The sequence below is a fragment of the Leiobunum rupestre genome, chromosome 5 (assembly GCF_980474605.1).
Source record: "Leiobunum rupestre chromosome 5, qqLeiRupe1.1.hap1, whole genome shotgun sequence".
Taxonomy (NCBI): domain Eukaryota; kingdom Metazoa; phylum Arthropoda; class Arachnida; order Opiliones; family Sclerosomatidae; genus Leiobunum; species Leiobunum rupestre.
The window spans coordinates 11,536,360-11,559,055 of record NC_143388.1 but is presented as its reverse complement, the minus strand read 5'-3'; the positions used below and the strand labels follow the sequence as shown (position 1 = coordinate 11,559,055).

The window sequence follows — 22,696 nt, the reverse complement described above, 5'->3', positions numbered from 1 at the left end:
CTAACTCAATCGATTTCGTAAAAAAATTGATAAAGGTGTCGCTCAAAGGGTTATTCTCGAATTTCCAATCGATAGAGTTTCAGAGGCAAGAAACAATGTATACTTTGTTGAAGTATTGATTATAAAGTAACGCTCGTTTAAACAAAATTTTATTATAGTTAGGGACTTTGTTACTAAGCCATTTAAGACAGAAATAATAATAATATTAAAGCAAAGAATTATTGCTAATTTGGAGACGAAAATCTTTAGATCGCTTCCAATAGTGAAGGAGGGAATATTTTTGCCGATGGGGGAAGTAACGTATGTAATCTGGTGTAAAAATTAGTATGTTATCACAATAAATCCCTTAGGGAAATTACTGTAAATCACCGAAATATTTGGGGACTCAATTCAACTTACAGAAAAGCTGTGATAATTCATTGGGAATCACCAAAACATTTTTAGAAATCAGTGGTAATTACTGGAACTCCACAAAAAGTTTTAGACATCAGTGAAAATCACGAAACAACCCGTAAGAAATTACTGAAAATCACCGAAAAACTGTAAGAAATTACTGAAAATCAAAGAAAAACTTTAATTTTTTTTTGAAAATTACTGAAACATATGGATAAATCGAAGTAAATTCCAGAGAAACTGAGTAATCAATGGAAATCACTAACACATTTTGAAAAAGTACTGAAAATTACTGAAACATTTTAAGAAATCAGTGGAAATCACATAAACTGTGACAAATCGATTTCGAAAATCAGTGTGACTACCTCCTCGATTTGCCAACAAACTTTATAAGTTCTCTGAAGGGTCCTAATTTAGTTTATACTTTTGCTAAATCTAGTTTATCCCTTGACTAAATTTAGATTATACCTTTGCTGAATCTAGTTTATTCATTGACTAAATTTAGTTTATTCCTTGACTAAATTTAGTTTATTCCTTGACTAAATTTAGTTTATATCTGTGCTATATTTAGTTTATCCCTTGACTAAATTTAGTTTATGCCTTTGCTAAATTTAGTTTATCCCTTGAGTTAATTTAGTTTATCCCTTGAGTAAATTTAGTTTATCTCTTGGCTAAATTTAGGTTATTATTTGGCTAAATCTAGTTTATCCCTTGACTAAATTTAGTTTATACCTTTGCTAAACCTAGTTTATCCTTTGACTAAATTTAGATTATACCTTGGCTAAATTTAGTTTATACCTTGGCTAAATTTAGTATATACCTTGGCTAAATTTAGTTTATCTCTTGGCTAAATTTAGGTTAGTCCTTGGCTAAATTTAGTCAAGGGAGAAACTAAATTTAGCCAAGGACTAAATTCGAAGTAAAAAATTAACGACATTTTATTGGACGAATTTTATTATTTCAACAAATAAATACACCGCTATAAATATATTATCTTTACAAATACTACTATAAGCGTTAAAGGTCATTTAAACAACATTGCGTTTCTAAAAACTAGAGTGTTTTCCAAAGTTGAACACGAAATATATATTTCTACAAAGGATTCTATATTTATTTCATTCTTCATTTCAAAGTAATTTTAGTTTAAGTACGTTATCGGTGTAAAACGGTAAAAAGTGTGTAGCTTATATCACGTGATTTCACAGAATGCAATAACGATACAAATTTGGCACGTAAATTTTATACACACTGATTGTAGAGATTATGACCCTCAATTTTTAGTAGACGGATTGGAGATGGAAATCTGCACATATTTAGGCAAATCTATTTAGTTGACAATTACTACATTATTCACGCTTAATTTATTTGACTTTTATACTAGGCCGATAGTAATATTACCTCTCGCAAAATACTTTGAACTATAAGACCTTCAACGAGACCTACAGGATATGTTCAAATACAGTACCATGTAATAATTATTTATATAATTTACATATCAATACGATTTACAAAATATAAATAACTTAATAATTTGTGCTGTTTTTGTAGTGTATTTTAATTGCATAGGGATTCTATAACGTTTTCTAAAATCGCTTTATTTGTATTAATACTTCTAAAATATATTTCGTCTTTCAATCTGTTTCTTACGCGATATCGTAGCACCCTGATCCTTAAAACTATTTTGTTTTACGTAAAATATTTTCCAATTTATACTTATAGTTGATATTTGATTATTTTAATTAAATATTTACTTTAATTTTATACACATTTAACCTCGGATTTTAAACATTTTCTTTAATAGTGCTCTATCAAAACCTTTCTTTCCAAAATATACGCGTATGACGGCGATATATTATTTTATTGAATGTATCATTTGGTTGGTAATTGAAATGAAATTCAACTGTTCTTCTCGTTATTGGCGGCTGACAAGGGTGCGTTCAGGTTGTGCCACATTGCGATTGCCGTTTTGGAAGCGATCATACTTTGCACGTGCAAGGATTGATCATCCGGACAGTCGTGTCCGATGACCAATCTGCCTAGAACTTCATTCTGACCAAGCATGGTGTCGTTGACCACCGTTACCTCCAGCGAGATGACCTTCAGATTCTCCTTTCCCACGTTGAAGGTCAGCGCTTCGTTAAAAACCGGGTTGATCGTCCCTCTTTGGGTCGATGTCTTCTTCTTTTTCACTTTCTTGTTATCGATGCTGAGGGCCACTTTCACGTAGCAGTCTGTGTACAAATGAATACAAATATTTTTCCATTAGAATCTCGACTTCCTCGGCCTAAGATTGATTTGATACGTTCGCCACTGAGCGCTTTAATAGTCAGAAGAGTCGAATAACCTTTTCCGATGTTGCTTTCTATGGGTCTAATCGGAAATTGAAACTCACCGGAAGTTTTCTTGACCTCGTCGACTGGTTTGAGATCTCTCGCTTTCATGACGACCACGGTCAGTCTCTCGGCGCTTGGAAGATAACCCAGTGAAAACATGATCTGACCCCATTCGTGAAGCTGTGGAAGGAAATTAGTATTCAATTATTGGTATAATTATACAGGGTTCGTACCAAATTTCCGGAATTAAATTTTCTGACATTTCCAGGTTTTCCCCGACTAAATTGCCAAATTTCCCTGACCATTTTTGTAGAATAAATTTATGTTTTGAGGTAAAATCTTGAAAAATGTCAATTGTGTATTTTTAATACATTTTTCAAAAATTTATTTGCCGGGTTTGTTTTGGGGGTCATTTTAAAATTCCTTTACTATTTTGGACCATTTTAAATTTCCCTGACTATTCCCTGACCATTGGGAATCATTTTCAAATTCCCTGACTTTTCCCTAACCTTTTTGAAACATTTTCAAATTCCCTGACTTTTCCAGGTATTCCAGGTCGTGTACGAACCCTGTTATATTTAATATTGTAGTTTAAATTTGATATAAGCCACAATACTTACAGGAGATTACCCGAGGTGGTTATCACCGATTTTGTTGAAATTCGGAGGTTAGGTAGTATGAAAATTCCCAAAGGGAAAAGTTGCAATGGGCTTTAGTTTTCCCATGGCAACCGTAAATGTTTTTGATATCTCAAAACAAAAAAAACTCAATTTAAAAAAGCATGGGATTTTCTCGGTTTCACTTACTTAAAAAACTAGAAAAAATTAAATTTTCAAAACATACCCAAAAAGATGAATTTGACCTATTTTGGGTAAAATTGATCAATGATTTTCGCTAAAATTGATAAATTTTGGTTAAATTTTAACAAAATTTGGGTAACCGAGAAAATCTCATTCTTTTTAAATGGAAAGGTCAAAAACCTGGCAAAACTAAAGCCCAATGCAACTTTTCCCTTTGGCAATTTTCATACTACCATAAGGTCTACCGAACTCCCGAGTTTCAACAAAATCGGTGATAACCACCTCGGGTAGTCTCCTTGTTAGTGTGTTGAGGAATGTCTCATAGGTCGCGGAAAAAGGTTTAAAACAAACCCTACATTCCTTTGAAATAAAAATACAAAACAGTATACAATTGAAGGTGAAATAAATTTTCTACTTTTATTTGGATTTTTGCAAAGGATTGCTTCCTTAGTAAGGACAGTTTGACATATTTTGACAAAGCAAAATAACGATCGTTTAAAATGAGTAGTCACGATTTCAATATATTATCATAGTATATTCATTATTCTAGTTTATACGTTGACAGGTGTCGCGATTCGAAGTGTCATATTATATCATGGGCTTCACTCAAGGGCGCGCAAAGTCTTTTAAGAGGGCGGGTTTATTTTCAAAGGGCTGATGGTAAATAAGATTCCTCCTAGCCTTTTTTTGCGTAGAAAGGCGAAGGCATGTTGATTTTTCATTCTGGGAAAAACGCCACTAGCTATATTTATAAACCGTTCACCCTGGAGGGAATCACTGGAAACACGCTCTTTTCCAAGGAGATTTTTATTTAAGCAGTCAAGGCACTGCGGAAGGTCAATTTCAATTACTATTTCAAACAAGTTGGTTCCCTGAACGTCAATACGACGCACACGCCTCAACTAAACCAGAAATACTATTTCCTACACTATTACCAAGAATATAATCAGATTAACATCTATGGCTCTGTTTTCTCCATCTGCACGGACTGTCACGCCCACTAACCAGGGAAGGACGAAAGATTACACGTGGAAAACGGATGGGCGTGGTTTTTCTTCCGGAAATCACCAGCTAAACACGGTGCTGTCTGCATATTCTCTGTTAACCTAAACACATTCTTTCCAATTTTACCATTCAAGAACAAAAGCTTTCGATTTTGAATAGTTAATTTAAAAATTGTCTTTATTGGAAATTTAGGATATATTGAAAAGGAAAATTTTTTATTATTCACGATGTAGTCGAATTATGATACTGAAAAGGGTATGAGCACCAAAAGACAAAGTTTTTAGCCAGAATTTACAATAGTAGAATGGTTTTGGCATTTTGTAGGAGTCTTGGCTTTTTTCAGAATAAGTCAACAAACAATTTCATTTGCTTGTTAGAAGTTATAGCGCCGTTTCGTACAACTTTCATCTCTCCTTTATGTCTTTTACATTTATAAACAAGTTGGCAGTAAAGCTTAACCTGTATCCGTGGTTCTGTGGTAGAACGCTCACCTGTCGTGCAGGAGGACTCGGGTTTGAATCCCGCCCGATACTAACGCAAAATGAAAAACATTTATACTACACCCAATGACAAAATGAGGGCTCTTTTGGAAAAAGCTTTTCCCTAATTCCAAGAAACTCTAGACACTTTGGAACCGTTTTAAAACGATTTCGAAAGATCAAATTGTGAATGTATTTATCGTATGGTTATTAATACAGTTGACACTGTAAATGTTTAATTTTATCTTTCGAAACCATTTAAAAACGGTTCCAAAGTATTTAGTGTGAACGCAGCTTTTGTCCCAAAAATGCGTATGCGTTCGCAGCCCAGACAGACAGACACACAGACAGACAGACCCACAGACTGAGCCACTGACAGACAGACAGACAGACAGACAGACAGACAGACAGACAGACCCACAGACAGACCCACTGACATACAGACAGACAGACAGACCCACAGACAGACCCACTGACATACAGACAGACAGACAGACCCACAGACAGACCCACTGACATACAGACAGACAGACAGACAGAAAGACAGACACGGTGATTGTAAAACCCCTTCTCGGAGAGGTAAAAAATAATCTAGTCAACGGATGGGACGAAAGCGTAAGGTTCAATCACTTATGTAGATTCAAAGTAAAGGGCAAAACTAAAAAATGTGTTTACTTGTTCTACGGCTTCGTCGATGGGTACGATGGCCTTCCAAAAGGCGACTCTTTCGCCGGTCAAGTTGACTCCTTCCAAGGGTAATTGTACGTATCCCAAGCAGTGATGTCGAGAGTACTCGTCGTAATCTAAAATGAGAATCTCAACGGTTCTTCCGCTCTTTTGACAGGCGCTCTGATCCTTGACCCCGATGACCGCGGAAGCGACATTCTCGGTTTCCGCGGATGGCATGTCGAAAACAAACTCTTCGTCGAATGTCGGATTCAATGTCTTGCGGTGGATCGTGCTTTGTCTAAACGTTTTCTTGTCAGGTAGAACTCTTATCTGAAAAGACGTAAATTATGCATTTTAATAGACGCTTCAATCTTCAAGGAAATCACCAAGAAGTAACGTTTCTGAGAGCCAGGACCTGTAAGTCACTATATTGATTGTTATAATAATGGAAAATTTTCACCTGTACGGTATGCAACGAGTGTTCCCTTTTAACCAGGTAGTTTTGTTTTTGACATATTAGGGCTTAGTAAAAACTCGACGTTCTGTTTACAGGAGAAACGTTTCCATTATTTCAACAAGCACAATTTAAGCAGTTCTTTGCAGGTCCTGGCAATCGGATTTTACTTAAGCGCCTATTACAGACTATAATTATAACTATAATCAGCTAGGCTAATACCCAAGGCACCACCTTAGGCCCAAGTCATCAAGCGACTTTTGAAGCCATTAATGCAGGTGGCTACCAGCTTACGAGTGAGGCTAACAATCTATATGCAACAAGGACGAAGGTAGACGACTTGCAATTATAATTTTAGTTGGTATGATTACCATTCTTAGGATGGTGGTAGCAAGCCCTTCACGCCGCGCGAGAAAACAGCTCCCTACACTTACTATTACCGTTAACCTCAACAAGTTTTCTGGAGACGAGAAACCGAAGAATTCTAGGGAAACCCCTTTAACCAGTATGGAGAGAACTTGCAATCTCAACGCAGAAGGAGTTGTTACGAGTTTTCACCCAGTGCCACAAGCAGGGATCAAACCTGGCTCCTCTCGCTGCTAAAATGTGTTTTTTATCACATTGAAGAGCTCTGATGTCAAAAATCGGAAATTTCTATTTCTGTACAAACGTTAAAGCAAATGCATTCGAAATACTCAAAATAAAACTAATCATCTGTCTTTGCGTTTCGAGGGCCTGTGGAAATTACCCAAGAGCCTTTGGAACCTAGCTTTCGATTTATTTTCGTTTTTCACGCTTTTTTCCCCACACAGTTATTACTTGACTCAATATTTTACGTGTATTTTCAAGATTTGTTCCCTGGGGAAGATTAGGGGAATATTAAGAAAAGGGAAAAACCAAACTTTACCTCTAAACTCCGAAAGGAAACTGAAAACCCCCGGGGAGCTTCGTTTTCGTTTTTTTCTGACGGCACAAATTTGGTCGCCCTCATTTCTTCGGTTGAAGTCAATAGTTACTGTTCTATAAAATCAACAACTGCTTGGAGTTTCGAAACACGATTTAACTTATCCCACTCCTTCTGTTGAAAATGGTTTTTCTGATATTTTTCAGTGATATCATCAAATAAGAAATTTTTGAAGACTGCAGGTTTCTTAAAACGTATAGACGCATTCACATATTGCCTACAGGGAAATATGCAAAAAGGGGCGAAATCCACCCGAGGTACCTTCCTATTTAATAATGTTTGAGGTAGATGGCGACACTATAAAGTTTATGAAAAATAAACTTTTTTGAAAAGCTTTTAATTAATTACTAAATTATAGTACTTTAAATTCTTATTAAAAATACATAATTTTTGTAATTTAAATTAACAATTAATTTTAACAGAAGTTAACACTCTCCGCCATAGATGGCACTATAATACGATTTTAAACTATCCAATCAGGGAAGATAATTTGGTATTTTAAATCTCGACAAAACTGTTCTCCACTAAAAACTGAAAACTTTCAACCAATCGTTGAAAATCAAAACTATGACGTCATGCTGCTATCAGAGCGCCATCTACTAACAAATAACGCCATCACCACGTTACCTCGGATGAATATTACCCCTTTAAAGTCGTCTTTGCCCCTTAAATATTGTAAATAGATCTATTGCTCAAAGGTTTTCTGCTAAAATGAAACTTACGTAACAGTGGAATTTGGAAATAAAACAAAATTCTTCCTCTACTGAGAAATCTGTAGCCGACAGTGACTTATCGAACGAAACCCCTTATTAGTGTTCGCTATGACGCTATGTTTTTATTTTTTTGTTATGGCACACTAGGATGAGATTGCTTCGGACGTAATTGGTAGAGTTTGCGAAGTTTTTCTACTAGTGGTTTTCTCTGTCTAGTCAACTTATATTGAAAGTAGAGGTGAAGCTTGGCGTGTTCACCTTTCCCTTAACTCTTGTTATCCCCAGCCTTTATTCGGAAAGTCTTATTGGCGACCACCTCCAATATCCCAAAGCCTTTTTGATAATCCTAGCGGATGCAATGAAACTGTTTGTCCGGTAGATGGCGTGGTATTATACCTAAGGTACACTTCTGTCGTATTGACGCGGAGTATAACGCGCCATTGAACGAACTATCAGGTAACGTCTGAAGTCCGTGGCTAGACGTGTGACGAGGTTCGTATTAAAGGTTTTTGTACCTCGGCTTCGGTGGGCTTCTATTTGGTTTCGTCTCTTTTCTTTAGTAGGACGCGAAAACTGTTATGCCCCATATAACCAAAACGTGCTTTTCATTTCAACCATAAATGCCACGTCAAGTAATTACCAGCGGCTGATACCCCTTTCCGGGCAATAGTGTCAAACGGGAAAATATCCTTTTGAAATAATTATACTACATGTGTTACCAGAAGTTCATAAAAACCTAATTATAACTACATTTGATGTCCAAAAGATAAGGCTTTTCCAAAGTAGTTTTAGCGAAAGTAGTAAGGATTGAATTTTTTTCGGCTATCTAACAAAAGCGACATAATTACCAAAAGTGTGTCAATGTAATTTTTTTCAAATGAATGTTACCAAAAGCAACATAAGACCCAAAAGTGTGTCAATTCTACCTTTGGCATTTTTAAATATTTACTGAAAGCTAGTCTCTCAATAGAATACATAACCTACTAATTTGAATAGTATTAGCAACTATATATTTAGTCTATGGTCTGGCGCGATTTTATCTCTCCGATTTACTCGCCCGTAGACATACGTTCTAAAACGCCTCACTCGGCGGCGCTGGGGTGGAGAAAATTTTAAAATTTTTTAACCCTCTCTCCCATTCCCTCTTTTTACATCGTGACAAGCTCTCATTAAACATTATACCGTACTGACACACTTTTGGGTCTTTTGTCGCTTTTGATGTTACACCGCGTGAAGTAAAAGTTCGGAGGAGAGGAGGGAGGGAATGAAGATCAAATGTAGAAATAGTGTCGCCTGGTGGGAGCGTAATGAACTAAGCACTGGAGAAGGCTAGCAAGCTTGTTGATTTCTAACTCGACGGAAACGCTACCGCCATCTATTTACGTTTTAATAGAAATAACGAAATAAAATATGGTCGATCTCGATAGCAGCATTTATTAAATCTTTAGCATTCGAAAGTATATTAGTACTTAACTAGCACACTTTTGGTAATTAAGTCACTTTTGGTATAAATTACTTGTAAGGATATCGCGTGTCTAAGATACAGATCTAAATTTGAGTTCGTATATAGCGTGGAAACTTAGAGACAACACTAATATGTCGCAATATTCAAGTTTCTTAAAGATTTTAAGGCTATTCGTGCTTTAGATACACCTATTAGGCGAATACCTTTGACCTTCCCCGAGCAATTCTTGTACAGTTTTGAGCCACACTGTTGTTGAGACTTAATATAAAAAAGTTTGGAAGTGGTGTAGCTCCGGACAGCTTAGGGAAAGTGAATAGTTTTACTTATTAAAGGGAATATAACTGCTATGGCTTGTGACATTTTCGGCGATGCTAGTGATTGGTTGCCTAGGTAGTCCCTAAAATTGGCTGAGCTCTTCCGAAAATAACACATTGGAAGTTATATTCCCATTATTACCAAAGAAATAGATATTTGTTTCCTTTTTTTGACATAAAAAATAAAAGGTTTCAAATTAATTTTCTGTCTGTTGTTATTGTCAATACGAAAGACTAATCCAAGCAATTCTAATCAATACCCAAAATAAAACAATATTCTAACTAACTAAAGATAAGCTTGTTTCAAAGAAGCAACTTTAGACAACAGATAATAATATCGATTGGAAGCTTAAGATATTTTCTAGTGATGTATAAAACCGGTCCTCTAATTTTCCTAATTATCTTCGTATACAAGTAATCATCTTGGCGAAAAGGCTTAAGTTTACGACATCATCAATTAATTATTGGGTTATTTAATTATCATATTTCGAATTAGGTTAATTCGAACCGACAATTATATTTTGCTAATAATCTTTTTTGTAATAAGCAGGCAAGATGAACCGTGCGTTGACTTAATATACAGGGTGTTTCAAAAGTTTATGCAAAAATTTGAAGGAGTTGTAGGGGGTGAGTTGAGAAGTATGCTTGTTTTTTCCCATTTTCCTACGACGAGTTAAAAGAGCGCCAGAGAGCTCCAAAGTGTGGCCTACTAGCCCCTGGAAGTAGGCTGCCAAAAGCGCAAAACCAAGCAGCAGGGAAATGCGAACATTAAGGTTTGGGTTCGTACGTGTGATATGTAAAAAAGGACTTTGTAAACAAATCGAGGTAACCAGCGTAAAAACGTAAACTTAAACAGTATTTAATGTCGTGATGGACCTCGATTTCTCATCACTTTCAAACTGCAACATAGAGTTCACAACAGAAGAACTGGCGGATATTCCCATTTGTTTTTTGTTATTTATCTCAATTCCCACGCATTCGCAAATTCATCGTACCCCTGAAATTGCTTTTCCCTGCTGCTTGGTTTTGCGCTTGTTGCAGCTTACTTCCAAAAGCTAGTAGGCCACACTTTGAAGCTCATCGTAGGAAAATGGGAAAAAAAACAGGCATACGTCTCAACTCACCCCTACAACTCCTTAAAATTTTTGCATAACCTTTTGAAACACCCTGTAGAGTCAAACCTTTTCTTTCGATAGAGACTTGGCAGCATGACGTATACAATAATACTTCACCCATGCTTTTTCCAATAGAAAAAAAAGATGACCAGCATGGTGGCCATAGCCAAAGTTGCTGCTAAGTCCTTATTTTCCCGCGTCTTATTGTCTTTCGTTGTGATAGAATAAAAAATTAATTTATTCTGTGAAGCGAGGTAGTAAAAAACTGAAACCAAACACGAGCTCTTTTTTAATTAAAGTTCTCTACAGGAGAAAAGTTAATCTTATTACCATTAATCCCCTTTTCGTCAGAGAACGTTAGTCAACATTTTACCGTATTGGAATTTCATAGGCGCCTTAAGAAAGTTACGTACGGCCTAGTATTGGAAATAAACAAAGTGCAATGAACCAAGACAGCGGTTTTCAAAATGTGGATCGCCAAACACTTTCAACAGCTTTTTTCTGTGGAACTAGGAGTCCTTTAGAGCAGTGTTTCAAAAACTGTAAACCGTCGAACCATAGGGTTCCGCGTTATGGCTCCCGGGGTTCCGCGGAGCTATTTTGGACAAAAAATATAAAGTGCTAATAACCCATACCTAATGGCTTTAAAAGTCGCTCGATGACTTAGGCTTAAGGTGGTGCCTTGGGTATTAACCTAGCTGATTATTATTATTATTATTATTATTATTATTATTATTAAAATTTCTAGCACGTAAAACCATAAGTCTATAATATTTTTCAATAAGTTTGTCACTTTGAGGAATATTTTACTGAGAGCTAGTAACGGAGTCACGTCATCACAAGAAGAAAATCTCCCCCTAGCGAGGCGTTGTCAAAGGCTACGTGTGACGCGATCTCAAGCGGACGCAAAACGGCGACGAAGCCCGTAATGCAATCTGTTTTGTGTATAGCTCTCAGTAAAACTTTTGCACGTGAAGAATACGTAGTGTCACACTTTTGTAAGAATATTATATACTTATGGTAAAACGTATGTTGTTTTTTTAGGCTTTATTTTTTTGCTATTTATTTGTTGTAGTTAGACGCCTAGCACGCAGCCACACACTATTTTGGGTAAAAAGTATCTTCCGTTTTCGTGGGAGCTTATGCATTTCTAGTTTTGTCTCAAATTGTATTTAATATTTCGAGAGTCCTGCTGCACAATTTTATTTAAAAAATGAAATCCGTGGTTTTTTCCGCTTTAAAAAAAATCGAAACACAGATTGAAAATTAAATTTTATTGAATTGACTAGTTTTAAACATTTTGGTTGTTAGGCCTGTGCATTGATTGATTGTAGTATTAGGAAAATACACTGCTCTAAATAATTTTGAGCTTTCTGTTGATAGTCAAATTAAAAAAAAAAACATAACGTGAAAATTCCCACAAAATCAACGTTTTTTAAAAACCATTACCAAAATGGACCCCAAAAATTCCCTCAAAATCGCTCAAAATCAATGTTTTTTAAAAACAATTACCAAAATGGACCCCAAAAATTCCCACAAAATCAAAGTTATTAAAAAACATTACCAAAATGGACCCCAAAAATTCCCACAAAATGAACGTTTTTTAAAAACAATTACCAAAATGGACCCCAAAAATTCCCACAAAATCAACGTTTTTTAAAAACAATTAAAAAAATGGACCCCATAAATTCCCACAATATGGGAAATTTCCCACAGTCTGGCAACACTGACCCAGCCTAACTCGAGCTTCGTGTAAAATGTTTGGGGAAATCTTGCCGGCAAATGCAAAAAAGGACAGCCAACTTTTTGTTTAGTTTTAGCGAAATTGGTGGTGGGTGACGTAGAAAAAACAGTTAAAGCAAATAGAAAGGCCTATTACTTCCCAATGAGACAAACTTAGGGAACAATATAATACTTTTGCTCCCAGTTTGTTCGATAATATTTCGTAACATTCTGCTAATTTAAATTGCAAACGAGACAGCAACGAAGTGACTAATTTTCTTATTTATTAGAAGTAAAACGTCTACGACAAACGAGGGCGACCCAGTCGTGGGGGTATTTGGTAGAATGGGCCAGAAAATTACTCTACATGTCCCTAATTACGGGGTCCCTCGGGTGCTAACAGACCTCGTTTCTTCTGGCACGCTACGCTACTTCCTTAATTCGCTGTTTTCAGCGAGGGGTCCCAGAGCATTTTTACTTTTTTTCTTAAGACCTGAAAAACAAGCTTATAACGCCCCATGGTTTTCTCTCTGCCGGCATCTCCAGTAATGGCGTTTTCAGAGCCCTCGATTCCCCCTCACCTCATTCCTCATTACGGACCTTATAGATGAAACTCTGGGAAGGATATTTTTTGCGCCTTCGTTTTTTCGCTACCGCATTCTTTCTTCCTGCGCGAGAATCGAGGAAGCGGTTTCTGATTGAAATTCCTCAAGGTATAACTAAGAGAAACCTACAGGAAAGGCTTTGCCTAGATCCTAATAAGACTAGGTCTAGCCAAGGGATACACCGACCCTAAAAAATTATTATTTTTTTCCTTCAGCCATAGCGCCTCGTTGGCCGAGGAATTTACATTTTAACCTACAATGCGCGTAAACAAGTTGTCTGAATTTATCTGAATCACGCTCGTTTAATTTAGTTGTTACTTGACAGTGACGTGGTAGGGTTTTTATTAGTGTTGTAAGTCGGAAATTCCCCCCCCCGGAAATTAAATTTCCGAAAAATGACCGAGGCCTTTTTTCCGGAAAATTTTCTGTATTTTTCCGAAAAAATTTAAAAAAAATTCATTCCATGATTAGTCTATTGTTTGCAAATTTAAATAAGGCGAATAAGGCGTCATTTTCGAATCTGAAAGTAAAACTAAACCTCTAGACTAGTTTAAACTGATAAACCATATAACACTATTAATGTTTTGTAGTATGTTCACTTATATTAGACATTTTATATCGATAAAAAGTTAAAAACATTAAAAACCCTTAGAAATTTTTTTTTCCGATATGCGGAAATTTTTCCACGATTCAGAAAATTTTCCTAATTTTATTTTTCCGGAAAATTAACAACACTTGTTTTTATAAATTTTTAGAGCGTTAGTCTGGGTAATCTATTTCAAGGTAATTAAAAGTATCAAATTGAATTGAGCGCCTGCGATCGGAGAAACAGGACTAATGCTCCCAAAATTGATTATGTCTTCGAGGGAAGACAATTGTTTGTGTAGGAGTGACTAGAGGATATTCCAGATTATCTAAATAGGTGAGTGGAAACTTCTTGAGGGCCTACTCACTGTACACAATGTTAGTCGATTCAAGCTTTAATTAAGCACTAACACTTTTAATTTATAATTAATTTAATTAAGTAACGTTTTTGTATTGGTATTAAGTAGAATTACAGCTTTTAAAGGCCAGTATGTAATAATTGCAATAGATACCTTTCCACGCATGAGCTTTGCTTATGTGTACTAGGGTAGATGTATAATATACCTTTCCACGCACGAGCTTTGCTTATGTGTACTAGGGTAGATGTATAATATACCTTTCCACGCACGAGCTTTGCTTATGTGTACTAGGGTAGATGTATAATATTGTATAATATGCCTTTCTGTAATACCTACGACATCAATAAATGAATAATAATAGTAAAAACCATATAACATCAAAATTTTGTTGAAATTAAGAATTTGGGAGCGAAATTTACCACCCGCTGGAATCGAGCAATTTAAAAAGCAACATGATTGTAAAAAACTCTCTTAGCGAGTAGGAGTAAGCTAAATCTCTTTTTGCAACGTTTTGTATTCGAAAGAAGTAAATGACGAATTGAATTGTTGGGCCTAGGTTGAGGGGCTAACCAGTAAGAATTTGCCTGTACACCGATTACGTAATCATTAATGTGTACCGATGAGTACACTTGATTACGCAATGAGTACAGATGATTACGATAAGGACACATGATTACGATGAGTACAGAATGATTACGATGAGTACAGAATGATTACGATGAGTACAGAATGATTACGATGAGTACAGAATGATTACGATGAGTACAGAATGATTACGATGAGTACAGAATGATTACGATGAGTACAGGATGATTACGATGAGTACAGGATGATTACGATGAGTACAGGATGATTACGATGAGTACAGGATGATTACAATGAGTACAGGATGATTACGATGAGTACAGGATGATTACGATGAGTACAGGATGATTACAATGAGTACAGGATGATTACGATGAGTACAGGATGATTACGATGAGTACAGGATGATTACGATGAGTACAGGATGATTACGATGAGTACAGGATGATTACGACGAGTACACAGGCAACCCAAAACTTTAAAATTGTTACAGATGAGTAATTGAGTACGGGAGAATTCCAATGAATACGCGTGATTATTACGCGCTATTACAAATGATTACACGTTATTACAGATAAGTACACGTGATTTTATAATGATTACGGGTGCTTAAAGATGAGTACGAAGATTAAAAATGATTACGGGATTACGAATGAGAACAAATGATTACAGAAGATAACGTAATCATTACAGGTAGGGTGTACACCGATAACGGGAAGTGGTTAGCCCCTCGGCCAAGGTATTCGATGAAGGGGCACTGTAAATAGCGAAATTAACGTTAGAACAATTGATGACTAAAGGCCGTTATTTTGAAGACGCTTTCATCTCTACGCTCAGTAGGCATCTATACTAATCAAACGAAAATACTGTCTATTTTAAACCATATCGTTTCACACTTTTAAATTATTTTTATTTATCAAAAGTCAAAATTATAAAAAAAGTTCTTTCTTATTTTGAGGATCTCATTTTGAATTTCAGGCACCTACACCACCATCTAAAAACGACTTGGTGACGTCATTGTATTTATTTCCCAGTATTTATTGATTTCTCTGTTGGTTTTATATAGGGTGTCCACTAAAAAATGAACCAGGGCGAATATCTCAAAATTTGATTTAGGTACGAATTTGAAATTTCCAGGTCGCATAGAGTGTGTAGAGGGAACACCTACTATGAAAATGTTGATGACCTTGAACCATGTCTGCAAGGTCATCCAAAAATTATCTCGAGAATCGTAAGCGTTAGAAAGTTGGTTCCAATTAGAAAAGTATTCGCTGTTAAGGTTTAGGTCTAAATAGCTTGAAACCGATCGGATTGGATCCAATAGGTAGTTGAAAATATTTTACTAAAATCACAAAGGTCGTTAAAAGGAAAATTGAAAGAAAGCGGTAATAACGCGAAAACAAGTCGTGTTACATTATCGAAATTCGCTAGACAAACTCATCGTGGTGGGTTTCTTTAAAGTTTGTAAAATTGGATGACCTTGAAAACGCGGTTCAAGGTCGTGAAAAAATTATCTCGCGATCCATTGGGTTTAGAAACTAGGTTTCAATTAGAAAAGTGTGTATCACCACATTTTCGTCCAAGTAGCTTTGAACAATGTCTTCAAGGACATTTGAAAATGACCTTGAGAAATAACTTGAAATTCTGACAATTGTGAGACAGACCACTTTTGAAGAAAGAACATTGGTCTTCTTTTTTAAGGGGGAAGACTACAGTGGCCATTGTCTACTTTCACGCTATTTCAAGCTGAACTCTTTTAATTTTGTATTTCAACTCATAAAATTAATATTTAAGTGTAGAACAGCCTAATGTTTAGCGCCTAAAATAATTTTGACAATTTTTAATTTAAAAGTAATTAAGTTATTACGTTTTAATTCGGACCCCCGGAGCTAAACAAGTTGGGCAAGCGCCCAAACTACCCTTTAGTTAGGACCTTATATCTCGTTAACTATTAATATTATAATTATCAAAATTATTTTAAGCACTATAGGAAAGTTCTGCCTAATAAGAAAAATATAATTCAATTATGTAATTGTTAAAACAGAAACGTTTAGCTTGAATGAAAAAGAGGCTTTTACTGTACTCTTCCCCTTAACTTCAGAAAAAAAGGGGATTTTTTTGTCTACTCAAAAATGTTAATCTTCTTTTTAAAGAATTTTAGTTTTTAAAAGCAATTCTACCAAGGTCTCTTTTTTTACTCAGTTAAGTTGATAGAGAGTTTACTTAGCGAAACACCTTTTAAGTACTTGTACCTACCGGAATTAAGAAAAGGCCTTTTAGGCAGCAGTCGCTAAAAATCGTTCGACATCATGGAAAGGAAAGCTAAAAAGGGATTAAATCATTCCCCACTTTTTCCTTCGCTTTAACACTCTTAAAATAGTCCTTACGTTCAACAAACACAAGAAAAATCGATCAAGTTCGAAGGTTGCTACTACAGCGCCACCTGCTTTCGGATTTAGGAGCCACGTTTCGATGCGAAAAAAGGATGGGGGGTTCGCGAGTCTCTTAAGGGTACAATCAAACTATTTACCTTTGCGTAGGGATCAGCGCAGCCACTGAATTCTCGAGGAAGTAGGTCAATCATTTGAATGAGGTGAACACACAGGATAGAAAGCTCCTTATTATGACTGACTGCGAAGTGCACTGCACCTCTCGGGGCGTTTTCAGGGGTAATAGGAGGACTCCCCTATTACAAAATAAATTTTATACTCAATACATTTTTATTGAATTAACTATTAGCGTAAATATATGGTATAGCTCTTAAACACCCTATAAACCTCTTACACATATCCGAAATACTATACGCCAGCTGCTTATATCAATAATAATAATCAGCCTATCATAAGGTCCCCATAAGTAAAGGTCTAGCATAGAGCCCCATGTTTAAGGCATTGTCCATGCGAGAAGAAAATTAACGTTTGACGATAGGGCAGTAGCGACATCTTCTTTTTCAAAATTTCTACATCTTAAGCTTGTTTTCCACTGGCGCGCGCAACGACGCGGTTCTCAGCTTTGAAACGTTCAAACGTTTTTACGCGCGTAAAGAAAATAACATTATGACACGCGCTAGTGGAAAACAAGCTTAAAATATTATCTTACTTGGTAGAGCAGCCACGCTCGGGTTGATAAATGACACACATAACGCGTTTAAGTCTCAAATTTGAAAAATAAATACCTTCAAAAACAAGTTATCTTATTTCTAATAGCCAGATTAACGTTCTGATTAATCATTTCGCAAAGATAAGTGTTAATTATAAGTTTAAAACGATAAAATTGTGAATAAGCCTGAGTTACGTAACGGTGCTAAGGGCTAGCAGCGGAGAATTATCCCGCGTGCTTCTAAGTTTAAAAACGTTCGAGCACGCCTCCTGCACATTCATAGTGTATTTAACGAAATTATTTTCAGAAATGCGTAGTTGAGGACGTAGCCACTAGGAGGTGCCAGTTTATAATGCTTACCACTTAATAACAGGTGTGCACTCGTAACACAAAAGCCTAGACCTTTACTTAGGAGGACCTTATGATAGGCTTATGATAATAATAATCAGCTAGGAGCCACCTTAGGAGCAAGCTGGCTAACGTCTTTTAATGCCTTTACATAAGATGGCCGGGCTACAACGTGTAGGAGGGTGGTAGCAATCCCTTCATGTCACGCGAGCCAGCAGATCAGTACACTCACTGTTACCGTTAACCTAGGATCTTTTACGAAACCCCTGAAGAACTTGGAGGAACATCCTTTAGCCAGTGGGGAGAAAACTAAGTCTTTTCAGTCTCAAATTTCAAAATAAGTACCCTGAGATATTAAGCGAAGTTTATATAATGATCAACTTTAAGTTCCAATTACTTCGATGCAGTAAGCGTCAATTTTTATTATCAAAGCGTTTTATTTTTCTCTGAGCCTTGGTCCTAAGGAAAAATTTTATTACCAAGTAGATTCCTCTCCATCGTTATATAGCTGAAAGATACACCAAGTTCTCTCGCGGCATATATGTGAAGGTCGATAATATGTTTGGTTTCATTGAGGTTTTTAGGACCTTTTGAAGAACAGTATCCATTTTGGTCATAAAAAACTATATTTTCCTGTTATAATAGTTTTATAAGGCTTTGAAAAATCAGAAGAAGCCTATTAAGGAAAATAATTCTAGAGATGCACCGATATGCGTACAGCCTATCGGCTATTCGTGGCCGATAATATCATCTGATATATCGGCCGATATTAACAAAGTTATCTATCATACCAGTAGTGTATGTGATAAAATCATTGTAAAAGACGGTTCAGTGCACTGTCATACCATTTTATTCTAATTTTAATTCAAAAAAGTTTGCAGCAAGAGCATATCCGAATATATTTCTTTTCAATTCACTTGATGCATATTTCCTATCATAAATCGAATATCGTAGTTTTTTATTTATTTACACTCGTATCGCCCTGTCTAAAAAAGGTATGATCTAGCTTCTGAAGTCTGGTGTACGTGGCGCGGCCAATCAAATCAAATATTATCATTAGATAGTTAATCGAGAATTTTCTTATTTTTAAATGTTTTTTCTGCCGATACTAGAGCTCGGCATTTTTGTATTCATTATCCACCAATTGGGAGATTATTTTAAAAAAAATTATGCTTGTAGATAATTTATCCAATTTATTTATCCATATTTATTGTGGATAAAACAATTATCCACGAAATTTGGCGATTATTTGAAAAAAAAATTATTTTATTGAATAAATCAGTTATTTTATTCAAAATTTATTCATTTATCCCTTACGTATACTTCAATTAAACAAATAATTGTTTAAAGAAATTGTGTGAGTTTTATAAATGGATAATGAATATCCAAACGCCGAACTCTAGCCGATACCGATATTAGAAAAATAGGTCGATTTATCGGTGCATCCCTAAATATTTCTACGCAATAAGTAGCTTTATGGGGAGATAGATCATAAGAGGCATGTTAAACTACGTTCACACTTACCCCTAAATTCGCTTCGTTTAGATAACTGGTTTTTAAAACCAACGTGAGAAATCGCTTCCTGTTGGTTCGGGAAGCAAATCGTCCAAGTCGGTTCGCTTAGAATCACTTTCAAAACGAAATGGCGGGGAAGTCAAATTGCTCGTATTTTCAAAAATGATGGGGATAAAATTCCAAATAATGTCAAATAAGATTACTATATGTATAGTAAACATGATTAACTAATTGTTTTGGGATACATTTCAGTATTTTCCAAATTTTAGTCATAATTTGAAATGACGTTAAGCCTTGGCTATAAGCGAACCAGGGTGAAGCGATTTCGCACTTGTGAACCAATAATTATCGTCGGCTGTCAAAACTGGCATACAAACCGACCTAAACTTGGTTTTAGGCTTTAGTGTGAACGTGGCTTTGGAGATCTCTGCTATTACGTATACTTACGTCTTTATTGTACATGGCAGCGTTAATTTTGGTGTGATCTAATCGACTGTACATGGATGTCACCTTCGGCCTGTTCACAGCCGATACCGCTTGTGGTTGAACATATTTCACCAACTGCCCAGACGAACCAAATTTTTCTGATTGACCGCTCACTGAAGCCGGACTCGGTGTAGTAAACGGCGACATTTTAATGCCCAAAGGGGTATTCGGAGTACCTGGTAAGCTGATGTCATCTTTAATGGTGAAAGAAAATTAAATTTATCTGGCATCAATTTAAAATGAGGAAATGCTGCGTGACCTGAAGGGGAAACTCTTTTAATGAGACCTTTTATGTCATTTTTGGATCAGCTTTAAGATGGTTTTGTTTTGATAGATTATCTCAGCATAATTCTAGCAGGGCCGCGTTACTGAATAGGCAATATAGGTAATTGCCTAGGGCCCGCACTTTCGAAGGGTCCGGATTCTATAGGTAACTTTTCTTAAAGTAATTTTATTATGAGGAATAAAAACGACTTCGTTATATTTGCATATTTAATAAAACAATTGATGATATTTACAATGGGTCCTACTATGAGGATGTTTTGCTAAGCGAAACAAAACTAGTAGGACCCATTTTAAATATCATCAATTGTTTTATTAAATATGCAAATATAACGAAGTCGTTTTTATTCCTCATAATCATCAACGCATATTGCACTTGCAACATCTTAAGCCAAAGTAATTTTAAGGAAAAATAAATTGGTACTTTGGCGCACGGTTGGAAGACTCTGCCTAGGGCTAGGAAAACTGGTAACGTTTCCCTGAATTCTAGTCAATAAAGAGCAGTACTGAGGGAGTTCTTACCCCGTCTGGTGGTAAAAACAGTCATCATATTATCTGAGTTATTTTAGTTACAGTCCTAATAGACGAGTAACGAAAACCACTTTCCATTTAAAACATTTTAACGAACTTCCGAGGGAATTGTGCGGTAGAAAAGGAGAACCTGATTGGCTATTACGGGAGTCTGCGCAGAACCTATATTATCCTACTTGTACACTTTTACCAAATGTTCCGGCGAAGTGGCGGTTCAGTCACAGTGTTCCATATCTTAAACTAATTTATTTGATCATTAAGTTTTAATGATTAAAACGGTTTTGAAATAAGAAAAACGTAGTTCCTGAAGATGAACTTAAGCGGGAAGATTACAGTGGCCATTGTCTACTTTAGTTTTCCATATACGCATATCAATGCTTAAAGAGAAACAGAATCATTTGAATTTTGAAGTGGGGCTACGGAATCACGTGTTTTTGGGCAGCCATTAGCTAAGTAACGTGACGAAAATGGAGAAGCTACCTGAAATTTGATTTTTTCAAACGATTCTGTGGGCTTTTAATCGCAAATTGTTTAAGGGGGAAGACTACAGTAGCCATTGTCTACTTTCGCGCTATTTCAAGCTGAACTCTTTTAATTTTGTATTTTAACTTATAAAATTAATATTTAAGTGTAGAACAGCCTCTTGCTTAGTGCTTAAAATAATTTTGACAATTTTAAATTTAAAAGTAATTAAATTATTACGTTTTAATTCGGACCCCCGGAGCTTAACAAGTTGGGCAAGCGCCCAAACTACCCTTTAGTTAGGACCTGATATCTCGTTAACTATTAATATTATAATTATAAAAATTATTTTAAGCACTAGAGGAAGGTTCAGCCTAATAAGAGAAATATAATTCAATGATGTAATTGTTAAAACAGAAACCTTCAGCTTGAACGAAAAAGAGGCTTTTACTGTTTTCTTCCCCCTTAACAACTAGAAAAAAGGAATGATAATATTCAAATCTAACTTTAAAAAGGTTTTTCGAACAAGGCGTAATGCATCTTTCAATGAAGGTCTGCTTTGAAAGTGAATATTAAAGAAAAACTGGCGAACAATTTCTTTACTCGTCTATTGATAAGCCTTCAAGCACATAAATTATCAGATAATCAGCTAGGCTAATACCCATGGTACCAACCTAAGCACCAGTCATCTAGCTACTTTTATTGATTTTTTTAATTCAGGTGGCTGCGTTACAACGCGTAGGAAGGTGGTGCCAAGCCCTTCATGACACGCGAGCCAACAGCTCCCTACACTTACTATTACCGTTAACCTCTACATGGTTTTAGGGAAGATATAAGTAAAACCCAGATTTTAAAAATCGTATAGCAGGAACACCTATGTAAATGTTTAAAGGAAAAGTCCAGGTTGGGTAAAACTTGGGTGTATTTGAAAGATCATGTTTAAATAAACTGAAAATATCAGTCGTAAAATTGTATCTTTTTTTAATGACGATAAATTAATTTTTAAACGAGCCAAATTTACCCGCCAAGTGAGCTGCCATTTTCTTTCGCCTTCCCTCCGCAGACCGCAAGCGCGCGCAGGGAACAGAGCGCTGTTATAGCGCGAACAGCGCGTGATTAAAGTCCTAAAACGTCACCTCGAAACCAAATGGCAGATCGCTTGGCCGGTAAATTTGGCTCGTTTAAAAATTAATTTATCGTCATTAAAAAAAGATACAATTTTACGACTGATATTTTCAGTTTATTTAAACATAATCTTTCAAACACACCCAAGTTTTACCCAACCTGGACTTTTCCTTTAAAACATCAAAAGAATTTGTTGTTCAAGCAAAACTAATTCAGATTCGAAATCATTGCACGTAGTCTAATAGCGTTTACCCATTTCCTACCGGAACTCCGAAAAATTCACCTCTT

The 22,696-nt window shown here is 35.9% G+C and overlaps 1 protein-coding gene across 1 annotated transcript in view; it reads right to left on the bottom strand.

The window, feature by feature from the left end:
* Positions 1 to 1,459: 1,459 nt before the first annotated feature.
* Sytalpha (Synaptotagmin alpha) overlaps positions 1,460 to 22,696 on the bottom strand; it is a 72,702-nt gene continuing 51,465 nt past the window's right edge. Inside the window, exons 4-8 of the mRNA XM_090174931.1 lie at positions 19,970 to 20,202; positions 17,091 to 17,246; positions 5,686 to 6,009; positions 2,786 to 2,906; positions 1,460 to 2,624 (exon numbers count right to left, since the gene is read on the bottom strand). Of these exons, the coding sequence (XP_090031057.1) occupies positions 2,290 to 2,624; positions 2,786 to 2,906; positions 5,686 to 6,009; positions 17,091 to 17,246; positions 19,970 to 20,202 (1,169 nt within the window). The 3' untranslated portion in view covers positions 1,460 to 2,289. The remainder of the gene's footprint in view (positions 2,625 to 2,785; positions 2,907 to 5,685; positions 6,010 to 17,090; positions 17,247 to 19,969; positions 20,203 to 22,696) is intronic.